This window comes from Petromyzon marinus, chromosome 1 (genome assembly GCF_048934315.1).
Source record: "Petromyzon marinus isolate PM22_M1 ecotype Great Lakes invasive population chromosome 1, UKy_Petmar_22M1.pri1.0, whole genome shotgun sequence".
Taxonomy (NCBI): domain Eukaryota; kingdom Metazoa; phylum Chordata; class Hyperoartia; order Petromyzontiformes; family Petromyzontidae; genus Petromyzon; species Petromyzon marinus.
This window is the reverse complement of record NC_133667.1, coordinates 7,067,060-7,094,816: the sequence shown is the minus strand read 5'-3', so window position 1 is coordinate 7,094,816 and position 27,757 is coordinate 7,067,060. Positions and strand designations below refer to the sequence as shown.

The 27,757-nt window shown below is 48.4% G+C and overlaps 1 protein-coding gene across 5 annotated transcripts in view; it reads left to right on the top strand.

The window, feature by feature from the left end:
- Positions 1–27,757, top strand: part of LOC116940453 (uncharacterized) — a 393,679-nt gene that overhangs the window by 212,968 nt on the left and 152,954 nt on the right. For all 5 annotated transcript variants that reach the window (XM_076056201.1, XM_076056147.1, XM_076055989.1 and 2 more), the window contains exons 36-39: positions 11,457–11,480; positions 13,125–13,148; positions 15,921–15,965; positions 16,110–16,151. In XM_076056201.1, the coding sequence (XP_075912316.1) occupies positions 11,457–11,480; positions 13,125–13,148; positions 15,921–15,965; positions 16,110–16,151 (135 nt within the window). The remainder of the gene's footprint in view (positions 1–11,456; positions 11,481–13,124; positions 13,149–15,920; positions 15,966–16,109; positions 16,152–27,757) is intronic.

Here is a 27,757-nt window from a genome sequence, read left to right as displayed (position 1 = left end):
TCTGGAACTCTACCGGGCCCAGGACACGTTGGCGGGACTGTCGCTCGGCTGGCCTTGAAATACCTGGGAATTCCCTAGGAAGAGCTAGAGTCCATCACCTGGGAAAGGGAGGTCTGCACTGCCTTACTTAATATGCTGCCTCCGCGACCCTCACCAGGACAAGCGGATTGAGAAACGAACACATCATAACTATTATACGTCATAAGATATCACACTATTGTATATAGTCAACATCCTAATTTGCGGATGTAACGCTCACGTAATTTGACTATACGCGGTTTTATATTTGTGTAACTATGACTTGAGACACGTTCCTGGAGATGGTTCTTTTATTGAAGGACACGAACACTTGAACAGGCGGAGATCCCAACTTCAGCAGCCTTGAGCCTCTCACCTCTATATTGTGCGTAGCCACACCCCTGCCCCGTGGAACCTTCTTACTGGCCCCAGACCACCCCTTCCACACCTGTTCCCTTCCGTCACTTGGCCATGCCCCTATTCTCGATCTTTTCCGTGGCCCCCAGCCCATTCACACTGCCCACTAATTACCCTGTCATTACCTCCCGTGGCCATTCGTCCACTGTACTGTCATTACATTTGTATACTTGTTCAGCTTTTGTGCCTTTTTCCCCTCAACCTTTTTACGATTTGGCAATGCCGTATCATGGGGAATGGGTACTGTACTTGTCAAGTACAGTAAACTCTCTCTTTGCACGAGTTCTAAATTTGTGAGTTTTGCATATTCACTAGTTACAAAATGAATATTAATTCCCTATTTGCGACCCGCATTGTCCTGTCTCGCAGTAACCCCGCTTTGAACTCACTACCGTATTGTACATTTTTACAGTGTACTTACAGTCGACTCGTTTATACGCAGTGGTGACATTAATGCACATGCCTGCGTGATGACTTCACACATATGCCAGGGAGTTGATGGAAAGAAATAGAGGAGGAAAGTGAAGGAGAGATAGAGGCAGGTGAGGGAGGAAAGCGAGAGATAGAGGGAGGAAGATGGAGGATGACGGTGAGGGTGGGAGGTAGAGACAGAAGGGGAGGGGCTGGCAGAGTGAAAGTGAGTGAATGGAGAGGAAAGATAGAGCAAAATGGAAAGAGGAGAGCAATGGAAAGTGACAAAGTGGGAGAAAGGAGTATGAAGAGACGAGAGATTGAGAGAGGAAAGGTAGAGGTGAGAATAAGGAGAGTGAGGGTTAGAGGTAAGACGTAGAAATAGATAGATAGGGGGAGGCAGGTGTATGTGATACAGTGGAGGGAGGGGAGGGTACAGAGGAATTGTGAAGCAGAAACAAAGCAAGAAATTGAGATTGTTATATACAGTACAGAAAAAGCAAGAAAAATATGGCGAGACGCAGTGCTCTATGAGAATAAATATTTGGCTGTTTGGCTGGGAGGGATGGACGGTTACGTCCAAAGGATGTGTGGGTTCCAAGTTTATATCAATACTAGCGGGAAGTACCCGACATTGCCCGGGGGGAAAATATATTGAAAAATTTCTCAAAACTTAAAAACATAACATATACAAATGAAAAGAAAACTTTGATCATTACCTCATTAATTAAAAATAAAACCCAACACGGTGGAAAAAAAAAACTTACGCTCGCGCGCCAAGATTCAATTCTTTAAAACGCGCAAAGGAATCGAAGGTTGTAGATTTCCTTTGAATCAGCCTATTCCCGTTTAATCGATACCACAAACGCTCAGCAGATATCGATTATTGCCACACACTTCATGGTCAATCCCCCCCCGTTTAACATTGTGTACAGTATGGGAGCTACTCACATGGCAAATTCAAAGTTTGTAACCTATTTCTCCCCCCCCCCCCCAGCCGCGCATTTGTGCGGGATACATGGCCTATGCGGAGGGTTGGTGGGGGATGCGTGACGTCAGTAGGCACAGTGTCACGATGCCACATGCGGGTGACGTGACAAAGATGTGACGTCACCACTCACTTGCGTGCAAAATATATCCATTATTGCGCCCCCCCCCCCCCCCCCCAAAAAGTGTATTTTTATCATTTTTGCATGGTGTACAGTCTGGAAAGTACCCACATGGCAAATTTAAAGTTTCTTGCATGTCGGGAAGTACGCTAAACATTTTGAACAGACGCACATTCACAAATTTCCCTTTTATATATAGACTAGCTGTACTACCCAGCTTCGCCCGGGACTTGGATTCACCACGCCCGCCGCCTTTGTCTCCCCAGTGGCGATGTTCACACAGCAGAGCAGTTACTCGTTTGATGCTGAGTCGACCTAGGGGAGGCCCAGAATCGGTAAAAATAATCGTCACCGGTGGTGGCCGTGAGCGGGAATCGAACTCGGGTCGCCGGGTTCGTAGCGTGGCGTGCGAATCGGTGCACAGTCACTGCCCCCCCCCCCCACACACAGGAAAAAGACAAAGATCCCCCGTGTAGCCTGTAGGGGGCAAGTGCGGTTCGCGAGCACCTATGAAGGCCGGCACGGCACACGAGGGGGTGGGTGGCCAGCACCACGGCCGGCCACCTTTGTTCCCCCAGTGGCGATGTTTACACACCACAGCAGTTACTTGTTTGAGGCTGAGTCGACCTAGGGGAGGCCCAGGACCAGTTAAAATAATCGTCACCGGTGGTGGCCGTGAGCGGGAATCAAACTCGGGTCGCTGGGTTCGTAGCGCGGCGTGCTAACCACGACACTACAATGCGTTACGCTTCCACATGTGCGGGGGCTGCTGCCCCTCGCCTGCACCGAATTGTCAGGACCGTTGTCCCCCGACTCCCCCGTTACGACCTCGCTACCGCGGGGGCTGCTGCCTTCCGCCTCCTCCGTCCTAATCCCGCCATCCCCCGTCTCCTCCGTCGCAGTCATACTGCTACCCCCCACTGCTCTGTCGGGTTCGGGCTACCGACTTCCAACTCATCGCCCCCCTGTGCCCCCGCCTTTGCTGCTGCCCACGTAGGCATGGGTCGATTGGTAGGGTCGACGGCTTTACGCTTACGACGTGCTACGCGGGCTTAGTAGTGGGCGTGCTGCGGTGAGCGCGCTCGCGAAGTAAAACCCCGTCTCGTGCGCAAACGAAAGGGTACAGCTCACCGATGCGTGACTCTGCGGCCGGCGCTTAGCCCCCGGGATCCGTTCGCATACACGCCCTACGTGCCCAGGCGCTAACGAACCCGACTTCGCTACCTGCCCGACTCTGTACACCAATCACACGCGAGGGACTTGGGGTCAGGGGTTAGAGGGCAGGGATACCCACCGTGCGCGCGCCACTGATTGGAGGGAGTCACTCCGCCCCGATTTAAAGACCGTTTAAACAGCCACGCGTGTGTGCGAACACCAGACGCTACACTCTCCTAATCGCCGTAAATAACCACGTATGCACGCGAACACAAAGCACTCCACTCCTCTCTTCACACTCACAGCAACCACACGACACAGTTTTATCCTCTACTGGCGGTTTTATTCCCCGCGAATAACCCGCTATACTACTTGTGTTTGTGTGAGTCAGCAGCCACTACCTAGCCTATCCTTTGGGGATTCTGGGCTCAATTTATCCTGCCAGGCGCTCCGCTTTCTACCCTCTGATTAATTAGCTCAAACTCACCTCTGACTTACGCTTGCTTCCACTCTGATGCGCCGGAGGCTGTAGAAGGGCAATGCTGTGGGTCCTCTCCGTGGAGGGTTGTGCCTAGCTGGGTTAAAGCTCATCACACGGACGACTCGAACGGCTGACTCCAACACCCCGCTGCTCTCGATGTCTTGAAGAACTCTGATCCTTACTGTCTGAATCCCGCGCTGCTTTATCCCACCTACAACAAAGGAATTCGGCCATTTCACCCCCTTGGCCTCCCGTCCAATCAGGGGCTCGGATTTTCCTGCCCTTTTGATATGCGGATCCCAGCTCTGGTGACGTCGCTGCAGTGATCTCTCTGATGTCCTCTCGCTGTTCTCCTGCTACCCGCCCACTGACTCGTGTTGTGTGTGTGTGGTTCCACTCGCGGTGGCTAACAGCCCCTGCCGTGACCATGCAATTTTAATATCAGGTCACGGCCCCGCGGTGCACGTCAGCCTCGCGGGTAGGTCGCCCAATTTCCCAGCTGCAGGAAACCATGAAGCTTGATCCCATTAGGGGCTTCTGGATGAAAACCTGTCGGCCAGGTGACCTTCCCTTCCCGGCTCTACGTGGGGTATGCGTGCATTCATGTGGGGGGCGGCGAGGGGCGCGTAGCGTCGGCGTCGTCACTCTCCGGTGGCGGCGTCACGGCGGTGGGCACGGCCCCGACGAAGCGGCTCCACTGCGGCGGCACCACACAGCCCCCTGAGGTGCCAGTCCCCGTCCCGGGTTGACTGGAGCACCTTGCCTGGGTTGCCCCCACGAGGTAGCGCTGCGGGGTCCGCGGGACTCGTCCGGCTCTTGTGGCTGGCCTCGGTGGTGGTGGCTCCGTCTCTCGGGGTTCCGGCGGCGGTCTCCTCCTCCACTCCAGCAGGCCTCCTTGGTCCTTGGAACCTACGGGCTGGGAGACAAACTCAGGGGCGGTGGGGTTCAGGGGCCGTCGTCCCCGTTCCCCCTGGCCCGGGTCGGGACCCCCTGGGGCCCGGGGCTCCGTGGGGCCCATATACTGTGTGAGCCCCTCGGGTATGGGGGGTGTGGGGACCCCGGGGTTTCGGGGTACCCGAACGGCGGGGTTCTCCCTCGCTGGGGCCGCCCTCCATGGTTTTAGTCGCCGGACGTTGACCACCATCTCCCGGCCTCTCCCCCCTGAATCAGTACCGTCCAGGGGGAGATCTGTCGTCCCACGGTCCAGGGTCCCTGCCAGTAGGTGGTTAACTTCCCAACCTGTCCGGCCCCGACACGAGGGGTGTGCAGCCATACCTTAGAGCCCGCCGAGTAGAAGGGGGGCACCATTCGGGGTCGGGCGCCCTGCTCCTGTCGCTGGTGTGCGGCCTCGCCTTGCGGGTAGGCCCGGCCCCTAGCTCCTCGTAGGGTCTCCATTAGGTGCTCCACGGGGCGGCTCCCGTCCTCCCGTTGCGGTGTAGGAACATCGAGCAGCAGATCTGCGGGCAGGCGAGACTCACGACCAAATATCATTAGGAATGGGGTCTGTCCCGTAGATGTGTGTACCGTGGTGGCATAGGCGAACAGAGCATAGGAGAGGTGTTCGTCCCAGTCCCGTTGATTTACGGCCGCCATGCGTTTAAGCTTCCCGGCTAGAGTCTGGTTCATCCTCTCCACCATCCCATTTGCCTGGGGGTGATACGCCGTAGTTCGGTCCTTCTGGATCCCGAACTACTGGCACAGCGCCTGGAATAGCTCTGCCTCGAACTCACTACCCTGGTCAGTAATGACTCGTTCGGGGATCCCGTGCTTAAGTACGTAGTGCTCCACGAATGCTCGGGCCACCACGAGGGCAGTCTTATCGGGGATGGCCACCGCTACGGGATAGCGTGTGAAGTACTCCACCGCTACGAGAATATATCGGTTGCCCCGGTGGGATCGCGGGAATGGCCCTTGCAGGTCGATCCCAACCTGCTGATTCGTTCGACTGACGCGGAACGGTCTCAGGGGTACCTGGTATCGCGCTGATTTTGGCCCGCATTGCTGACATGCGCGGCAGCCCTGCACCCAGGCGGCCACGTCTTGTGCTAACTTGGACCAGAGATACTGGCGACGCAGGGTTTCCCGAGTGTGCCATACCCCGTCATGGCCCCCGAGCGGGTGGTTGTGCACCAGTCTTAGCAGCTGGGGTCGCACCTGGGCGGGAACACAGATGCACCCAGGCTGACCGGCTTCGGTTAGCTCCCGTACCACCCTGTTCTGCACGCACAACCGGGCATACAAACCACTCCAGGGTCCTGGTAGGGCGTCCCTCTTCTCCCTGCCAGAGTCTCTGTGACGCATACTGCACTCTCTGTCATCGGATGGGGGTTAGTCTCGGCGCGCTCCTGGGGGCCCGCCACCTGGCGGCAACGTCCCCCCTTGAAGTACGGGCAGGCTTCCTCCGTCCTTGTCTCGGCGCACACCGCGGGCCACCTCGACAAGGCGTCCGCGTTTTCGTGTGTACGCCCAGCTCGGTACTCGATTTGCAGGTTGTACTCCTGTAGCTGCGCCAGCCATTGGGCCATCTGCCTCCACGGTTCCTTGAATGTAAGGAGGAACTGTAGGGCGTAATGGTCAGTGCGTACCCGACATTTTCTGCCGTACAAGTACGGCCCGAACTGTTTACATGCGAAGATCACGGCATACAGTTCTTGACGGGTCACACAATAGTTCAGCTCGGCCCCGCTCAGGGTCCGGCTGGCATATGCGATGACTCGCTCCGTCCCATCCTGCACCTGCGACAGAACCGCGCCCAGCCCACTGCTGCAGGCGTCGGTGTCCAAAATAAAATCAGTGGTGAAATCGGGGAAAGCCAGGGTGGGAGTGTGGGTGAGGTGGTCTTTGAGGGTGGTGAAGGCCGTCTGGCGGGCCTCCAACAACTGATAGGGGTTCTGAGGGGATGTGAGTTTGGTGAGGGGGCATGCAACCTCGCTGAATCCCTTTACGAATCGGCGATAATCGGTGGCAAGCCCCAAGAATGATCTGCTCTCCATCAGGTTCCTTGGCCGTGGCCATTCCACTACGGCGCGCACCTTCTCCGGATCGGTGCGCACCCCCGCCTCGCTGACTCGGTGTCCGAGGTACCCCACCTCGCGCTGCGCAAGGTAACATTTTCGCGGCTTGAGCTTGAGATGGGCTGCTCGCAATCGCTGGAACACCTCTCGCAGCCTGGAACAGTGCTCAGACAGAGATCTACTGAACACTATCACGTCGTCCAGGTAAATCAGGCACTGTTCCCACTGCAAGCCCCGCATCACCAACTCCATCAACTGCTGGAATGTCGCGGGCACGTTAGTGAGTCTGAACTTAAGAACTCGAAACTCGAACAGTCCCATCGGGGTGGTAAATGCGGTATTTGGCCGATCCTCCTCCGCCATCTCCACCTGCCAGTACTCGGACGCCAGATCGAGAGTGGAAAAATACCGTGCTCCTGTGAGGCTGTCAAAGGTGTCGTCGATGCGTGGTATGGAGAAGGCATCGCCGAGGGTGACTGCGTTCAACTTTCGGTAGTCAACACAGAATTGGGTCGACCCATCCTTTTTTGTCACAAGTACTACCGGGGCAGACCAGGGGCTCGCCAAGGGCTGGATTACGTTATCACGTAGCATATCCGCGACTGCCTCTTTGATCTGGGTCCGTTCAGGCGCGCCCACTTGGTATGCGGGGAGTTTGATGGGTCGGGCTGCACCTGTGTCAATTTGGTGCTTAACCAGGTCTGTCCGGCCCACATCTGAATCGTGCTCACTGAACACGTCGGCGTACTCCTGCAATAACCCGCGCAGCTGGTCGGCCTCCCCCTTAGGTAAATCTGCCCAAGGCACATGTCACGCATCATGCAAGGGGACGATCTCGGCTCGGGGAGTCGGGCCGACTCGCCAGGCCAGGTCCTGGTTGTCCTCGGGGCGTCCAGGGTCCTCCGCCCAGAGTGCAAACACCGAGTCGTTAGAGTGGCGCGCGTGCAGGGGGTGTATGGTGGCTACCACGGTGCGTCGTCGTAGCATTGCCGGGGTACTGTGTGGGTTAAACACCCGCATAAACAATCGGCCTCCATCTGCGTTTACCAGCGTGGCTGACCCCACAACTCCGTACCGCGCCGCCAACTCCGGGTGAGGAGTTAGCATTACCTCGCCCGATGGTCGGTGTGTGGGGTCGGTGGAGGGGGTTGCCTACTGGCACCAACATCTCGGCGAGCGGCCCGATGGTGATGGCCGACACCAGCGTCGTGGCCACGGGTGTGAAGCGAGGGTGATTTGGCTCGGGTCCCAGGAATGGAATCCGCTCCCCGCTGCCCTCCACGGTGGCGCATCGCTGGCGGGGCTGCACGTTGAGTCCCAGTTTCTCCAAGAGGTCCGTACCTGCAATACACTCATGGCACAACACACTCAAGACGTAGAATTCCTGTGTGCACACCTGGTGTCCGAGACGGAACTCGAGGGAGATCCTTCCAGCTCCGCTCACTGTGTGCAGCGCGCGATCCGGGGCCTGCAGGCGGCTCACGTCAAACCCGAACACGCTGCAGTGTGTGGCGCTCACGAGTGAGGCTACTGCCCCCGTGTCCAGTAGGATCCGGGTGCGCTGCCCGTTCACCTGTCCTTCTACCAGTGACTTGGCCCTCGTGATTCCTGCCACCAGCTCCCGTAGCCAGTCGCCCGTTCTCACTGCGTCCTTGGGTGTTGTGGTCGGAATCTGTGTGGGGGTCACTCGTTCACCCTTATTACTATCGTCGTTTTGTTTCGGGACCTCGTCGATTGCACCCCTAGGTGGTCCACTCTCAAGGGCGTTGGCGTTTAACCCTGGTGCTTGTCTAGCGCGGGCGAACTGAGGACAGTCTCTCACGAGGTGCCCTCGACGGTCGCATAGGTAACACACTCGGGGGAGGGCGGTGGCCCTGTAGAAGCCTCCCCACCCGCTCCCTCTTTCCCCTCTAGTACGCCGCTGCCCAGACTCTGCCTCTAATTGGGCCACCCTTCCAGTTAGCCCCCCTATCGTGGAGCGCAGATCCCCCATTTCCGACTGAATGGTCTCCACTGTGGACTGTAGTTTGGTCGCTTCCTCACGTACATGGGTCACCCTGTCACCTACTTGGGTCACCTGGCCGGCTACATCCTTTATGCCCGTCTGTATCCCCGCTACCCATCCCGGGGTTGTCTCGCGGGATACTGGAGGTTCCCTTTCCCGACCCCTTACCGTCCTGGCGAGCTCCTGTTCTTCCTCTTCCTCCTCTGGGGACAGGCTTGCTATGGTGCGCTCATGTCCCAGCTCCCGGAGCTGCGCGCGTTCGCTGGAAATCCTTTCACATTTACGCGCGCGCTCGACAAGGGCGTTAAAGGGGAGACGTGCACAGCTCATATCGGGCTGCCACCACGACGTGCAAACCAAGTACCGCTGGATCTTCTCGGCGGCAAGCTCCTCAATTACCTCTGTCCTGTACCTCAGGCGTGCGATCTTTGTTAGCTCGCGCACATCATCGGCATAATCACGCAGGTCCTCGCCGGGTTGGCGACTGCGTGCCTCTAAGGCTGCTTTTGCCTCTTCCTCTTTACGCATACCGAAACGCAGGTTGAGTCGGCGCATCAGTTCCTCTAGCTGTGTTTGCGCGCTTGCAGGTAGGGCTTCTACAAAGTCGGCTGCCCGCCCATCCAGGTTCATAATAAGTTGGCGTAACGCCTGCGCGTTCGTCCACCCATTAATCTCTTTAGCCCCGATGACATTGCGGGCGAATGCTTTCCACGAAGGGGTCCCCCGGCCGGTAACTATATGCCTTATTTTTGTGTGGGGTAACGCGGGGGTTCGTACCGCTTCTGACGCCAATATGCGGGGGCTGCTGCCTCTCGCCTGCACCGAATTGTCGGGGCCGTTGTCCCCCGACTCCCCCGTTACGACCTCGCTACCGCGGGGGCTGCTCCCCTCCGCCTCCTCCTTCCTAATCCCGCCATCCCCCGTCTCCTCCGTCGCAGTCATACTACTACCCCCCGACTGCTCTGTCGGGTTCGGGCTACCGACTTCCAACTCCTCGCCCCCCTGTGCCCCCGCCTTTGCTGCTGCCCGCGTAGGCATGGTTCGATTGGTAGGGTCGACGGCTTTACGCTTACGACGTGCTACGCGGGCTTAGTAGTGGGCGTGCTGCGGTGAGCGCGCTCGTGAAGTAAAACCCCGTCTCGTGTCCGAACGAAAGGGTACAGCTCGCCGACGCGTGACTCTGCGGCCGGCGCTTAGCCTCCAGGACCCGTTCGCATACACGCCCTACGTGCCCAAGCGCTAACGAACCCGACTTCGCTACCTGCCCGACTCCGTACACCAATCACACGCGAGGGACTTGGGGTCAGGGGTTAGAGGGCAGGGATGCCCACTGTGCGCGCGCCACTGATTGGAGGGAGTCACTCCGCCCCGATTTAAAGACCGTTTAAACAGCCACGCGTGTGTGCGAATACCAGACGCTACACTCTCCTATTCGCCGTAAACAACCGCGTATGCACGCGAACACAAAGCACTCCACTCCTCTCTTCACACTCACAGCGACCACACGACACAGTTTTATCCTCTACTGGCGGTTTTATTCCCCGCGAATGATCCGCTAAACTACGTGTGTTTGTGTGATTCAGCAGACACTAGCCTATCCTTTGGGGATTCTGGGCTCAATTTTTCCTGCCAGGCGCTCCGCTTTCTACCCTCTGATTAATTAGCTCAAACTCACCTCTCTATAACTTACACTTACTTCCACTCTGATGCGCCGGAAGCTGTAGAAAGGCGATGCTGTGGGTCGTCTCCGTGGAGGGTTGTGCCTGGCTGCGTTGAAGCTCGTCACACAGACGACTCGAACGGCTGATTCCAATACCCCGCTGCTCTCGATGTCTTGAAGAACTCTGATCCTTACTGTCTGAATCCCCCCCCTCCTTTATCCCACCTACAACAAAGGAATTCCGCCGTTTCGCCCCCTTGGCCTCCCGTCCAATCAGGGGCTTGGATTTTCCCGCCCTTTTGATATGCGGATCCCAGCTCTGGTGACGTCGCCGCAGTGATCTCTCCGACGTCCGCTCTCTGTTCTCCCGCTACCCACCCACTGACTCGTGTTATGTGTGTGTGGTTCCACTCGCGGTGGCTCAACAGCCCCTGCGTGACCATGCAACTTTAATATCAGGTCACGGCGCCGCGGTGCACGTCAGCCTCGGGGGTAGATCGCCCAATTTCCCGGCCGCAGGAAACCATGAAGCTTGATCCCATTAGGGGCTTCTGGATGAAAACCTGTCGGCCATGTGACCTTCCCTCCAGGCTCTACGTGGGGTATGCGTGCATTCATGTGGGGGGCGGCGAGGGGCGCGCAGCGTCAGCGTCGTCACTCTCCGGTGGCAGTGTCACGGCGGTGGGCACGGCCCCGACGGAGTGGCTCCGCTGCGGCGGCACCACACATGCGCGGGTCACGTGACAGATTTGACGTCACAGCTCACCTGCCGTGCAAAAAATATATGCATTATTGAGCTCTCCCCCCCCCCAAAAAATAAAGTGTATTTTTATAATTTGTGCATGGTGTCCAGTCTGGGAAGTACCCACATGACCAATGTCAAGTTTGTTGCATGTCGGGAAGTTCGCTAAACTTTTTTAACAGACACACATTCACAACTTTGCCTTTTATATATATGGAGATATAACTTTAGGCTGATTTTCCTTGCGTAAGAAAGTAAACTGAAATGGCATTTCACTTAATTTTAAATACACGTTAAAATTGTGTTACAAGATATATTTATCTAATTTTGTTTCTATGTTAATGTCTGCATCCATCATTGATTAATTAAAATATGTTATTAATGTTAAACTATGTTAGTGCTGAATTTTTTATTAAAATTTCATCTTTGTTCTTGTTTTCATAGGTGGCTGATGATTCAGATTGTGGGGTGAGTGATACAGATATAGCGTTACATATTTAATGTTATAGTAATGTTTTGAATGTAATATTTTAATTGTGAAATTTTATTTATAACCATGTTTCATAACTATAAATTTAAATAAATATCAGTAATATACACTGACACTTTAAGCAAAAACATTTCCCTGTAATAATGTAAAAGGTGGGGTTGCATTCTGAGCCACAATGTTATCAGGTTAACTTAAAAAAATGCTACGTGTGTAATAAAGAAATGCGAGATAGATAGATGATATAATTACTACATGTGTAGTGGTATAGCGCTGGCTGCTGGCGGAAAAGGGTAACTGCAGTGTACGGCAGTACTCGCGTCAGCAGGCCACGATATATACAAGAGGGGGACATCTAGGGGAAAGGTCATAGGATCCAGAAGGGGGACGTGGCCAGGGCGGAGCAATGCCACGCTGGGAGCATAAGAGGGGGCCCTGAGCGGGAGCTCGGGGCTGTTGCTGGAAGTGCAATCTCCGTTATACTGTTCAAGATCATCGTCGTCACCATCTCGTCGTCGTCACCATCTCCTCGTCATCTCCATCTTCATCCCAGGGTGCTGTTAAACAGCCTACCAACTGTTCTAACTAAGTAGTGCCACCGACAATAGACGGTCTTAAGTATAATAGTGGGCACCCACGTAGGGGGCGTATATATCCCGATGGTGCTTGTTTAATAAAGAAGTGCCTTCAAATATTACTATCTCCGATCTGCGTCACTACACATGTATTGACCCATTTTTTAAATAAAAATTACGAATGCAACAAACGCTAGCCTGAGAAGGCGGTGGTGGTTGCCTGTTGTGGTGGTGGGTGGGGGTGAAGGGGCGATGAGGGTACGCCGCTTACTGTATCATTACGCGTGTTTACCTAGAATTCACATAACGATCAGCCACGCCTGTCAAGAAATTAGTTCGTCCTCAACCGGTCGGAAACCGCTTGATAATGGGCGCGTACCGCATTGGTCAAAAATGTTTCCCTCATAGAAGAACCGTGTTATCGCAAAATCGCGTTAAGTGAGGAAGTGAGGAATTACTGTAAGTTCTATTTCAGTTTAACACGTAGACTTTCGCGACCAATATTATTCATAATTAAGGTTTTTTGAAGTCTGGCAAATTGCCCGATGATATTCGATGTAAATACCAGCGAAACGTCGTACTCAGATTGTAAATCAATCTTCATTTGAAGCTTTGGCTCTTTTGGTAAAGTCACGTAGATAGAAAAATAATAGATCATTATTTTTATATTATTTATATACTATTTTTCTCTCTACGTGACTTTACCGAAAGAACCAAGGAGTCAGATTGTAAATGTTGTGGATTCACTCTTCAACACATCGGTGGGCTGAAGTAGTAACTATTTGGTGTTTTGTTTACGTGACAAATCCCTTACTGATTGGCTATGTCGGGTGGTGCAGGGTTTCGACACATTTATACTTACGCGATCTAACCCAAAAACCTTTATTATGAAACTCTATTTAATTTTTTTACGTGCCAGCATAATACCGTTTTTTGTGAAATATAATGTCTCCTTATTTAAAATAATTTATTCCATAAAATGTCCATATGTAATATGTATTTAAATGTAACAAAAATAATACAGTCTTTGTTTTGCATTTGTTCTCCTAGGAGACTTTACGCAAGGATATGCAGGTAAGACAAATCAAAGTGCACTTTCACATTCTGATAGTGGTATACATGGATTGCGCATGTAATACACATTGGAGATGTTCAACATGTTCACATGCACACATTTTGCACATACAAACAAGAGCACTTGCCTCAAGTACATTAAAACCATCTTTACAGTTTAGATATGTTGATGACACTTTGGTTGTCTGGCCACATGGTAAAGATACACAATGAATTTCTGAATCATCTCAATGCACAAAACCCGGCCATCCAGTTCACCATGGAAACGGAGGTGCATAACACACTCCCTTTCCTAGATATTTTGCTTGGACATCAAAATAACACAGTGTTTACCAAAATGGAATGCACACTGATGCCTATCTGAAAGCAGATTCACATCATCACCCAGCTCAGAAATACTCTATTATCAAGATGCTCATACATCGGGCTAAAACAGTGTCAGATGGTGCAAGTCTAGGGACAGAGCTTAAACATGTTAAAGACGCACTACGACAATTGCTACAATAATGCTCAAATTAACAGAGCACTGAATGCCAAATCATGATCGCAAAGCAACTCTGCTGAAAGTGATCAGATTATTTAAACAATTAAAATACCCTATATCTCAGGAGTAACTGACAAATTAGCCTGTGTTTTGCATGAGCAAAACATTCATTTGGCACAGTACACAAAATTAAAAAAAACTAGTATCTTGTATACTCTTTAGGTCTTTCGGTAAAGTCACGTACAGTAGGTATACCTACGTATACCTAGGTATACCTACGTGACTTTACCGTAGGTATACCTACGAAGACTTTACTGAAAGAACCAAAGAGTATGGACTCCTGTAGTCACGAAAGCTTCAAATCAAGATAGTATCTTGTACTAAAGACGAATTACCTAAATTATCAACAGAAGGTGTATATCAGATTAATTGTTTATGTGGCAGATGCTATATTGGTCAGACGGGACGTAACATCAGCGTAAGACTAAAAGAACACCAAATAAATATTATCTCAAACACAACTGTTGGCAGTGGCAGAACATGCTTGCCAACAAGGCCACTCAATTAATTTTGATAACGTTGAAGTGTTGTGTAAAACTAATTATTACTGGCCAAGACTAATTAGAGAATCCATTGAAATTGCGAGAAATACAAATAACTTTAATCGCTCTGACAGCTACAGGTTTAGTGCGGCCTGGAAGCATATTATTAAATAATACATATTACAATTACTATTCCTTATAGGGGAACACATACTAATTAACTGATTACTAACGTAGTATATAATTACAATAACCCAGATCTCTCGCCTACTTCAGCAGTTTTTTTTGCTGTGGTTGTCACACCTGATGACAATTGCTGTTGTTGCGATCAAAACGTCGTGATATATTATTTTTGTTTCTGCCGACGTGACTTTACCGAAAGAACCAAAAAGTATGGATTCCTGCAGTCACAAAAGCTTCAAATTAAGACATTACAACTAATTACTAATCTACAACTGATTACTAATCTATTATATAATTACAATACCCCCCCCTCCGCCTCTGATCTCTGCACCTGATTGGGTTAAATGATGACATCACCCTGCTGCTCTATTTAAGACCGGGAGCAGGTGGAGGGCTTCACTATTCTGGCAAATTGCCCGATGATGCTGGATGTAATTTCCAGCGAAACGTCGTACTCAAACATTTTAAATGTTGTGGATTCACTCTTCAACACATCGGTGGGCTAAAGTAGTTAACTATTTGTCTTTTGTCAACGTGATACATTTTTTACTGATCTAACACAAAAACCTTTATTATTAACATACAAACATGTTACTCTAAAGCCACCGTACCATCTGGCACTGCAATTTGTCAGGCTATGAAATGGATAGGAAAAATAATACATGTTTTGGGGAAGTGGAATAAACTGCATTATATAAGTCTTACCTTACTTTTCGCACTTCCTCAGACTCCTTCAATCAATATATATCCACACCATCCCCTCTCATGTAGTGTTTTGCAGAGTTCGGTTCTGGAGCCTTTACTACATTCTCTGCATATTTCACATCTTGAATCAATTATTTCCTCTTTGTGGTTCCTCATTTTATTTTCTGGTGATACCCATATTTTCTCCTTTCCTTCATTTACCCCTGACCTTTCCTCTTGTATCCCTTCCTGTCTGGTAGCCATTCATTAATGGATGGCGCCTCAGTATCTCTTTGTCAGTTCTTTGAAAAAGCATTCATATTTTTTTTGGCTTCTTACTCTCATCCCGTCCCAACTATCTCCTCTCTCCTGTTTCCTCTGCCTCCACCTTGGTGTCAATTTTGACTCTTCCCCCACTTTTTCCACCCACACCTTCGCTACTACTCAAATCTGCGACTTTCATCTATTCAACATCAGGAAAATACGCCCTCTCATTTCAATTTTTGCTGCCAAACTCCTGGTTCATACACTGATTTTTAACTGTTTGGACTACTGTAATTACATTCTTCTTGGTCTCCCTGCCTCTACCCCGACGCCTCTCCAATACATTCAAAAGTGCTTCTGCACAAATAATTTTAAGTTCCTTCTTTAATACTCAAGTCGCCTCTCCTTCAACTCCATTGGCTTCCCGTTTACTGGCATTGTTTTTTCAAGTACCTGACGCTAGTCTTAAACTCTTCATGGCCTTGCAACGAGGAGCCTAGGTGTCGTAAAATAGAAAGGTGGAGTAAAATGTGAAGGGAGCTGCCGTAGAGTGGGAAGTAAACAGAATTCGATAATACTGTTTTATTCTAATGCATACTTTTGTATGTTTTGCAGATGGCATCAAACATGCTTAAAATATTTGAAAACATGCCTCCTGAGGTAAGTTATTGAAGACATCATGTCCCAAAAAGAAGCATGTGGCTGAGAAGCTCTATTACGATATATGCGTGAGAGATCTAAGTACTTTTTGTACACACCATTTTTATTTTCTACAACAATTAAAATGTTACAAAATTTTTTCAGATTGTGGGGAGTACAATTTCAATGGCATCAAATCTTATGCGGGTAAGTCTGATGTATTGCAATATATTATAATGAAATGAATATGCTCGTTGAGCCCAAAAATACTCACTTGAGACATTCTACTGGTGTGAAGTAATCTTGCTGAATATTTGTTTCCTCATTATGTTTAGTATATAAAAATAATTGTTTTTGTAAATTTTGTAAGTTTCTTGCTTATCAATGTTATAACGATTATGGTAATGACAAAGTTGTTATTTCAGCATGAGCAATACAGTATCGTGACCATAGCTTTTAAAAAAGTTCAGTCCATACTCTTTGCTTCTTTTGCTAAAGTCACGTAGGTATAAAATAAAACAAAATAAATTAAATCACGATGTTTCGGGCGCAACACAAGTGTCCGTCATCAAAAAGAAACAATTGCTGAAGTGGGCAAAAGGGCTGCTATAATAAGAAGCTATATAGGTGAGAGCGGGGGAGGGGGGGGGAGGAGCCAGGGAGGAGAGACAGAGAGGGGGGGTGTGGGGTAGGGGGAGTGGAGCGCTTCTGAGTGAAGAGCAAGTAGAAGGGATTAAAGGGCGAGCAACGACAAAATGTCGGGGGGGGGGAAGTGGGCGGGGCTGGGAATGGGAGGTTGAAGAGAAACTGGAGATGCGGATATGAAGGCAATAACATCCTTCCAATGATTGCTCAATTTGTATCCATCTTCTCGGTTGAAGTTATGTCTATGTTTATATATCTGGATGGCTTCATGAATAAACCTTTGATAGTAGCTCGAAGGTTTGCAGAGCACCTTGGTCTCGAAAAAACACTATCTTGAGAGTCCACAGGGTTATAGCAATGGTCAGCCATGGCGGAGGTATTAGTTCTGCTGTGTTTCAGATCTGACTTGCGCTCGCGAACACGGTCTGAGACATGTCATTTTGTTTCCCCAATGTAACACTCACCACATGTGTAACTTAGTTTGTAGACTCCAGGATATTGCATGTCAGGAATGACATCCTTCACAGATGAGATTAGATCACGGATTTTGTGTACTGTACTGAATCGGACCTGGATCTTGTGTCAGTCCTTGTTTCAAATCTACTATTGTATTGCTCCAAGATCGATTTTGGTCATGAACCCGTCCCACCCCCACCTCTACTGTTTCCACTGACCACTGCTACATGTGGACACTCCTACTTACACAACCCCCAGCACTACCCAAACAAAAGCCCAACCCTTTTTCTGGAGGAAGGGGTGCAGCCTATAGAAGGAGTAGGTCCAAAACATGAAAGGAGGGAGCCGAAAGAGGAAAATATCGGGCATAATTAGGAATGAGTTAGACCTAAGTTGTGAAGGGGTGGTGCATAAAAGGGAAGGGGGCAGGGCCTACAAAGATTTAATTGCCCTGTTGTGTTGAGGTAATAAAAGCATATAATAAAATATGTGTATCAGGTAGCATGCTAATTGTGCTGCATGTGGCCACAGGCCAACTAGTAAAGTTTATTTTCCAATGGAGTGCCGAGTAAAAAAATCTATGTACAATTGTCTTGATTTGAAGCTTTCGTGACTGCAGGAATCCATACTCTTTGGGTGTTTCGGTTAAGTCACGTAGTTAGAAATAAAATATAATAAAACAAATCACGACGTTTCGATTGCAACACAAGCAATCATCAGGTGGGAAAACCACAACAAGAAATAATTGCTGAAGTGGGAGAGAAAGCTGCCGTGGCAAGAGGTTATATAGGTAAGAATAGGGGGAGGGGCAAGGGGGGAGAGAGCGAGAGGGGGGGGGGGTGAGGTAGGGGGAGGGGAGCGCTGCGTGAGCGCTAGGGGGAGAGGACGTGGGGCTGTTAGGGGGAAGTGGGCGGGGCTGGAAGTGGGAGGCTGAGAGAGCTGGGGATGCGGGGGGGAATTAACTCGGAAATAAGTAGTATTTATAAATACTTTAAAAAAAACACGCTTTAATGAAATGTACCGTACGAGTAATGGCAGAACTCCACGACTCCATGAAGTGGCCCCGAAGCTTGCCATAACGTAAGGGACTGTGGTGATTTACAGCCAAAGTGAGTTGAGCATGGACAATTAGACCCAAGCCGAAACATAAGATATAAAAAAGATTGCTTAAAAATATATTTTTTAATGATAGAATACAGTATTGTCATCAGTATGACGTAAATATACCAAGTTTGCAGTCGATAGGACATTGGTAAGTGGGTTAAAATTGAGTTACAAGAATTGAGGATACGACAACAGACAGAGTTGAGGATACAACAGACAGAGTTGAGGATACAACAGACAGAGTTGAGGATACAACAGACAGTGAGTTAAATAAAAGCGTGTAAAATAGACTAGTATCCGGCAGATATGATAGACAACGACCACAAAGCAGTTAAGATTTTACCTGGTTAATAACATCCTTCCAATGATTGCTCAATTTGTATCCATCTTCTCGGTTGAAGTTATGTCTATGTTTATATATCTGGATGGCTTCATGAACAAACCTTTGATAGTAGCCCGAAGGTTTGCAGAGTACCTTGTTCCCGGAAAAAACAATATAATGCGAGCCCACAGCGTTATACCAATGGTCAGCTACGGCAGAGGTATTGGTTCTGCCGTGTTTCAGATCTGCCTTGTGTTCGCGGACACGGTCCGAGACGTTGTTTCGTTTCTCCAATGTGACTGCTACCGCAGGTACAACTCAGTTGGTAAACTCCAGGATATTGCATGTCAGGAATGACATCCTTCACAGATGGGATTAGATCACGGATTTTGTGTACTGTATTACATCGGACCTGGATCTTGTGATTGTTTAAGATTTTGAAAATATTTTTGGTAACACCTGCTATGTATGGTAACATGATGGTTTTGATCAGCTTCTCAGGGGGTTGTTTCTCCATGGTTGGAGAAACAGCTTTGCGAATAATGCGGTCCGAGTACCCATTCATCTTGAGCGCCTGGTGTACTTGTTCCAGTTCACTGGCTAAGTGGTGTTGGTCAGATATTCAGTGGGCCCTATGGTGTAGTGTTTTGATGAGGGAATTCTTCTGTGCCGGATGGTGGTGGGAATCAGGTTTCAGATATGAATCTGTGTGGGTGGCTTTCCTGTAGACAGAGTGTCCCAATGAGCCATCAGGTCTCTTCTCAAACAAAACATCCAGGAATGGTAGCTTACCATCCTCCACTTCCATGGTGAATTTGATGGATGGGTGTATGGAATTGATGTGGTTGAGAAATTTGTTCAAAGCTGGCAAAACATGTGGCCAAATGACGAAAGTGTCATCTACATATCTCTTCCACAAGGAAATACGTAGGGTGGATGTCTGGATGGCATCTGTTTTAATTTTCTCCTTGAAACATTTGCTATCACTTGTGATAAGGTGGAACCCATGGGGGTACCTTCATTTTGTTTGTAGAAAGTACCATTCCAGGTGAAGTAAGTGTTGGTAAGGCAGTGCCTCATCAGAGTAGGTACATCAGGATTCAGTCCATGTTGGACTAAGTCTTCAATGATTGCTAAGGTGTCAGGTACAGGAACCTTTGTGAACAAAGAAACTACATCAAAGCTGATCAGCAAATGATCTGGGGATAGTGAAATGCCCTTGATTAGAGAGACCAAGTGAGCTAAGTTACGTACTGCTGAGGTAGTCTTTCCCGTGAATGGAAACAAGGTATCAGACAGAAAATGGGCCAGTTTGTAGGTAGGTGAGTTTATAGTAGAAACGATGAGCCGAAGAGGAGTACCTTCTTTATGGATTTTTCGAAGACCATAGAATCTTGGTGGTCTAGTAGCAGAAGGTTTTTAGGGAGAGGCGTTTGAATGGTTCCTTGGAAGGATGTTATTAACCAGGTAAAACCTTAACGGCTTTATGGTCGTTGTTTATCACATCTGCCGGGTACTAGTCTATTTATCCGAGTTAATTTCCGTCTGCATCCCCAGCTCTCTCGGCCTCCCACTTCCAGCCCCGCCCACTCCCCCCCCAACCCCACGTCCTCTCCCCTAGTGCACACGCAGCGCTCCCCTCTCCCTACCCCACACCCCCCCTCTCTCTCTCCCCCTTTCTTACCTATATAACCTCTTGCCACGGCAGCTCTCTCTCCCACTTCAGCAATTTTTTCTTGCTGTGGTTTTCCCTCCTGATGATGATTGCTTGTGTTGCAATCGAAACGTCGTGATTTGTTTAATTTTATTTTATTTCTAACTACGTGACTTTACCGAAAGAACCAAAGAGTATGTAGAACTGATTTCACAACGTACGTAGCCAACCGCGCTATTTTGAAGGTGTGGGCGAAGGACAACAAACTTAACACAAAAAGTAGTTCTAAAGAATGTAGTTTTCAATGTTGGGTTTAAAAGTGCATAGCTCCGGTGGATTTCTAATATTGAAAGTAAGAGCGTTCCAGACGGCCACATAAGCACATCTGACGAAATCAGCAAGGTGAAGTGGTTAATTTGTGGCAACTTTGTGTGTAATGAGTGCGACCTTATAATGTATTAGTACGGCAACTGGAATGCAGCTCAGTGAACACTGGATGGACATGGTCAGACCTTGCAGTACCCATCATGACACGTGCCAAAGAATTTTGTTCACGCCGCAGCTTGGTATTGTTTTTTCCAAACGTCCCATAGAATAGTGAGCTGCAATAACAAAGCCTTGTTGATACAATACTACATGCCACCGTGTTGGCTATGTCATGACTCAATCGTGGTCAACGTTTCAGAGAGCCCTGATATTTGAATATTGCAAGCCCTGACTATATTTTGCACGTGATGATGAAGTGACATAATGCTAATCTTTCTCCCTAATCTCTCTCTCCCTAATCTCTCCCATTAACACAACTGACGTGCTTGCGTCCGGGGACGGAATTCCTTTCCAGCTCAGACTCCACTTGCTTGCCCATCATCACACATATAACCTTGTTGTAACAGCTCTCTCGCTGGTTCAGCAGTTCCACTGCTGGATTATTTTTTCCGCCTGAGGACGACCACTTGTGTTGCGATCGAAACGTTGTGATCTATTTTTTTTTCTATCTACGTGACTTTACCGAAAGAACGAAAGAGTATGGATTCCTGCAGTCACGATAGCTTCAAATCAAGATTACCACTCCTCATTTAACAGTACCTGACATTAACCACTAAGTGATGGCAATGTCACCATGGCGCCTGGGCCAGGACAGGTGCATGGAGGCCAAGTGAAGTGTCGAAGGCTCACTGACAGGAAGTCAGTGGACAGACCCAGGTGCCTTGGGTTAGCCAACTAAGATGACTGGTAGATGCAACAGCTCTATCCCCTACTGTGCTAGCTTGCTGCTTTTTAGCCGGGCCACATTAACCAGCCATCGCAGCCTTGCCTGCCGGAAGGGCTCACTGATGGGAATATGTCCAGATCTTTTGTAGATTTGTGAGCTCACACAATCCAGCCTGGTTAAATCCAGAATGGATGGTTGGCAGGCCAGCCTGAATGTTTCTAACCGGCGCAGGTGTTCCATTAGAGGAGTCCACGTTTCACAAGCAGAGAAAAGGGAGGTCATGACTGTGGAAACTACCTGGTCTGTGTGGAACGACAGACCAGGTAGTTTCCATACAGCATTATGCAGCAGATGAAAAGATAATGCCACACATGAGGGAGTGGCAGATAATGCTGTTTGACAGCAGACCTCGGCTGTTGAACCAGAGCTGGTCATAATAACACTGTCCAGGTATGGGAAACTCTCCACAACTGCTTCATCACCAATAGGGAGTTGAGGGGGTGGAGTGTTTGATGGCACAAAATACCCAGGCAAGTGCTTAGTTTTGGTCAGGCTGATGGTAAGACCCCACCTCTTAGTGGCACACTCCAGGTTCAACAGCACCACCTCCAACTCCACATCTGAGTGAACAGGAAACGCCAGTTCATCAGCATACGTAATATGGTTGATTAATAAGGAGCATCCCTCAACCTCACCCGGGTATCGATCAGCCTCCTATTTTATCTGTACCAGATGGAAATTCCTCCGGTATAGCCATGGAAAGCTTCTCAAACTACGTGATCAAAGATGTTAAATAATGTTGAAGCGAGAGGACATCCTTGGCGCATCCCCAAGGTGAACAGGGAATGGCTGTGACCTGCTGGCCACTAAGCTGTACCTGCTCTTAAAGGCCCTTAAATGATTGTGATCAGAAAGTCAGAGACTCTGAAAGCACGAAGAATAGCCCAGAGCCCTGGCCTGTTGATGGTATCATAGGCCTTGACCACGCCAATAAAGCAGAGATGTAGGTCTTGTTGGAATTCTTTACACTTCTGTTGTTGTAGACGGACAGATAATATGGCACCCATCCAGGTCCACCCTTGTATGAAAACACATTGGGGCTCCGCAAGCCTCTCCTTAGCGTGCATGGCAAGGTGATGTTGATTAATCCTTTCCAGGACCTTTTCCGGCACACTGAGAAGAGAGATGCCCCTGTAGTTGTTACAATCTGTGCAGTCCTTAAGAGGCAGACCCCACTAGGGCATCCTTATATCCCTGCAGAATCCATCCTGTGGTCCAGATAGTTTTCATACAAATGCCACCCTCCCTCAGCATTTCGCTTGGGAGATTATCTTTGCCCGGCGCTTTTCCTGGTCTCAAACTCCAGATTGCCCCTCGTATTTCCTCAACAGATTGCACCTCAGCCAACCACTCAGAAGGGGTGGCTACTTCTGTCAATATTTGAGGCACCGCAGTCCTAGCAGGTTCATCCCGATCTTGCCCCATGATGTTGTTTGAGCTGAGAGAATTGCCCTCACCCAAGACCTCACAGAAATGATCTGCCAAACTGCAGACCTGTTCCTGGGGGTCAAATATCTGTTTACCGTTTTTCCCTCACGGATGGAGATTGGTTAGGCGCTGCAAGTTACTTTGATGGGATTAAATAATGATTTGTGATTGTGGGCTACTGAGGCAGATTCCATCCCCTCAGCCAATGGTCTGCACAGAAGTCTAGCAGCCTCCTACCATTATTATGAGTCGATCTGGTCCTTTCCTTTTGGAACCTCCAACCCAGGTGTCTGCATCATTACCCACTCGGGCATTTAAGTCATCCTACAGGATGATTCTATCCCACGGGGCCACTTTAGCCAGCACCTGGGACAGGAGGTTATAGAAGGCATTTGACTATTGCCTTTGTCTGCATCTCTCCATGGATTTTCATCTTCGTTGGGGGCGTAAGCAACCACTACCATTGCTCACCTCTTGTTGATGGGGAGGCGAGTCCACAGTAGCCTGGAACTTATAGCTTCCCACACCTCACCGCCATACTCCCACTGCCCCTCCATTCTTTTGTTCAAAAGAAGTGCCTCTCCCTGTTGTTTGGCAGTTTTCTGCCCCAAGTGGAGAACTGTCCACCCCTCTTGAGGACTGGAGCCAGAACCAGTCCACCAGACCTCCTGTATTCCATCGGATTTCCAGGCGGTACCGGTCCATCTCCCGGCAGATGAGTGGCACCCTCTCCTCTGCAACAATAATCAATTGCAGTGGTCTCTTGTTCCTAGGGGAACCCCAAGAGGGGTGGGGGCTAATCTGGCTCTGCCAGATGAAATTTGGCCAAAAGCATCATAAACGCTTGCCCCCCCCCCCCCCCCCCCCGGGGCCTCTCGCATGAGCTTATTTCGGTGTTTTCACCATGGTGCTTTGCAGAATAAGTGTCAGGTATAGGGGTTAAAAGCCCCTACAACATACTAGCTTAGCTATACTCACACTACCACGGCCTCTATGGCGGAGGCTCATGAAGAATGCTATTGGGCAGTTTGAGGCAGCCTACACTACTTACACTCAGCCTGCACCACACGCACATGGCCTGCACCACACGCACACGGCCTGCACCGCACTATACACAAATACAGGCTGTAGTGCACCACATGCTATACAAGCCACAATGCACCACAGACTACAGTAAACACACACACTACAGTATACCACACACTACAGTACACCAAGCTACTGAACACTATACAGTAATGCATACTGAACCTTCCAATATTGTTTTGAACAGATGAAACTATAAGCAGTTAATTTGATTTTGTATTCACCAAAACCGTGCATGAAAACCACTGTTTTTTATTGTGTTTTATTACTCAAACATCTACCTACGTATTTCTACAACTTGCAAATTTACTGCTAACTACCCTGTGATGCTAAGACTTTAGTTTGAATGCCATTACAACTGCTTTTTGCATGGGTACCTCTTTCTCATATACAACTGCTTTTTGCATGGGTACCTCTTTCTCATACTACGGAGTGTCCTTGCCCTTTCACACATTTCCCCGTGCTGCTAGATGTCTCTGCTGTAGCAGAGCCTGCGATTATTATACAAGCTTGGGATTTCAGTATTAGGGTATTTCGGTTGTGCAGCTTATAAGTGATAAGTAAAGGTCATATTACATGTGTAGTGACTAACACGGAGACGATAAGACTTGGAGGCACTTCTTTATTTAGCGAGCACCTTCGGGATTAACACACTTAATATTTAGTCCCTCTATTATCGGCGACACTACTTCGTTAGAACAGTTGGTAGGCTGTCTGACTAGCGGCGTCCCGAGGTGGTGAAGACGGAGATTACGACGAGAAGAATGGTGATGACGAGAAGAATGGGGTGTTAATAAAGAATTAAAGCTTTCGTGACTGCATAAATTACTCATTGGTTTTTTCGGTAAAGTCACGTATGTAGGAATACCATAAAATTATATTAAAACAAATCAATCACGACGTTTCCACCGCAACACAAGCGAGTAATACCATAGTCTGAGCTAAATGGAAGACCTGATTGCTCATGTATTTCAGAACCGACATGGCATATAGAGATAGTGCACATAAAAAGTGTGTGAACCCCTGAGGATGTTCATATATCGTACATATTTCAAACCTATACTATTTTAGATCTTAACATAAATCCTAATAATAGCTAAAGATAACCTGATTAAGCAAATTACACAAAGACATGTTACTCTTTAAACATTTATTCACCATCAAATGATATTACATTCAATAATTACGTGTGAAAAAGTATCTGAACCTTTAGATTCAGTAACTGGTGACACCCCCTTGAGCAGCAATGACGGCAGCTTAGCATTTCCTGTAACCGTTGGTTAGTCTCTCACATCGGACTTGAGGAATTTTGGCCCATTCCTCCTTGCAGAACTCTTGCAACTCGGTGACATATGAGGGTTGCCTTGGATGGACAGCTCGCTTCAGGTCCTGCCACAATATTTCGGTCGGGTTTAGGTCCGGACTTTCACTAGACCATTGTAAAATGCTTTTTCTTTTCTTCTGCAGCCATTCTTTTGTAGATCTGCTTTCGGTTCAGCTTCAGTTCACAGATGGATGGCGTGAAATTCTCCTCTAGAATGTTATGTTACAATGCAGAATTAATGGTTGTGTCAATGATGGCAAGCCATCCAGGTCCTGAGGCAGCAAAGCAGCCCCAAACCATGACAATCCCACCACCGTGCTTGACGGTTTGAAAGAGGTTCTTCTTATTCTTGGTTCTTTCGGTAAAGTCACGTAGAAGGGAAACAATAAAATAATAAAAATATGAAACAATACGTGACTTTACCGAAAGAGCCAAGAATATGAATCCCTGCAGTCACGAAAGCTTTAAATCAAGAGGTTCTTCTGTTCGAAAGCAGTGTTTGGTTTTCAAAGATAACGATACACATGGAGGCCAAAACGTTCTACTTTTGACTCGTCTGTCCAGGGAACATTGTTCCAGAAGTCTTGTGGATCTATGTGTTCTTTGGCGAACTTCAGATAGGTAGAAATTGTATTTTTGAAGTAAGTAAGATTTGATATTGTGCACTCTTATGAGTCCAGTCCATCATAAATGCGCTCTGAAACAACAATGTTTTGAGTCTGTTACGGAACTGGCTCAGACTCAGGGATGGATCCCAAACATTGATAGTGTGTTCCAGATATTTGGGCTGGAGACCCCGAACCTGCGCTGGCTGTATCGCACGCAAGATTTACACACGGGTACAGCAGGTCACCGCGAGCCGCGGATCATAGTCGGAGTCGATTTTGCTCTGTTGAAGCTGGTACGCACTGATTGGATAGAGTAGATTGATGGTGACTCTTGAAGATGAGTAGGTATAATTTATACGCAATCTGTATTTAATAGGTAGCGAGTGCAGCTGATCACGTATCAAACTCGTGATAGGATAATATTTCTGTTTCCTAACTATCAGTCGAGCTGCAGCATTTAACACCAACTGGAGTGGCTGCAGCTTAACAGAGCTGGCACAGCTGAAGATGCTGTTGCAGTAGTCCACGCGGCTGATGATGAATGCGTAGATGAGCATCCTCACAGTCTCCACAATTAGAACACGACGGACTGTGTGCAATTGTCGAAGCTCGTAGATGCACTATCCAGTCAGGCGCCTGATGTGAGTGGCAAATGTCGGTTCGCTATCGACAAGGACACCAAGGCTAGTTGCCTTGCCCAATGCTGGGATGTCGCAGCCATCTATGTGGATAGAAAGCTGATGGTGGGTCCCAGGTACGATGACTTAAGTCTTAATCGAGTTAAGCTTCAGATGGCTTGATGCCATCCACTTATTCATGCCGTTGAGACACAATGAAGCTTGGAACGTGTGAGACGCACGAGTCCGCTTTTGTATGGAAGTAAAGTTGTGTGTCGTCACCATATGAATACACACTGATACTATGACGACGGGCGATGCCGATGACATCAGCGGTGTAAAGTAGGAAGAGCTCTGGGCTATGTACACTTGTTGTATATGTCGGTTATGAAAATTTGATGAAAATAATAAAAATTAAATGAAATTTGGAAAAAATTGCGTAATTTTCCGAATGTATGTTAATTGCTGTAATTACGCGCATAAATTATGCTAATTTGAGAGGTAATCACATTAATTTATGCGAGTGGGTGTGATTATGCTAATGACAGCCGTTATTATAATTAGGCCCTGCCTCGTTGACGAGGGTCGTATCATCAATCGGGATAAGACAATCGTATGAAGTTATACAGGTGCTGTGAGCATGCCAGAGTCAGCTCGGCTTCATTGTTTAAGTTCGTATTATCGATCGGTGTAGTACAATTATTCTCGCTTTGCATTTACAGAGTGTATTAGTGTGTTTATGTCAGGTCTCCAAATTCAGATCTCAACGCAGGATACAATTCTAATGCATGAAATTCAGGAAAGAAACACGCAACCACTTCTGCGTTAATCAATTTTATTTTCTAACGAAACCTTAACTCTAGAAGATGCAACTCTCGGCTTGGAATTTCAACACAGTATCAACACAGTTACCATCAACGATTGCGTTGTTTCACTTTGGCAACGGCACATGTGATTAATTCTACCGCGTAACGCGAGCTCAGTTGCTGAGAGAGTCGTTAAAACAATTCATGCACGCTGTTCTACACAAAAACCTTAACACTATAATATGAAATTGCCCACACATTACTACACGCATTCATTGATCCATAGGCAACCCTCAATGCAATTCTTGTCACGTTGTTAATTGGGCCACGGGGCAATTGATTACGTCCTCTGAGTACCACGAGCGTATGGAAAATGCGAACAAAAGTCCTTAAAAGTTCATCCGACGATATTCATGCGAAAAGGCAGTCAAGCAATTATAATTTTCAAAGCATAAATATACGTTCATAGAACGTATATTGTATGACAAGG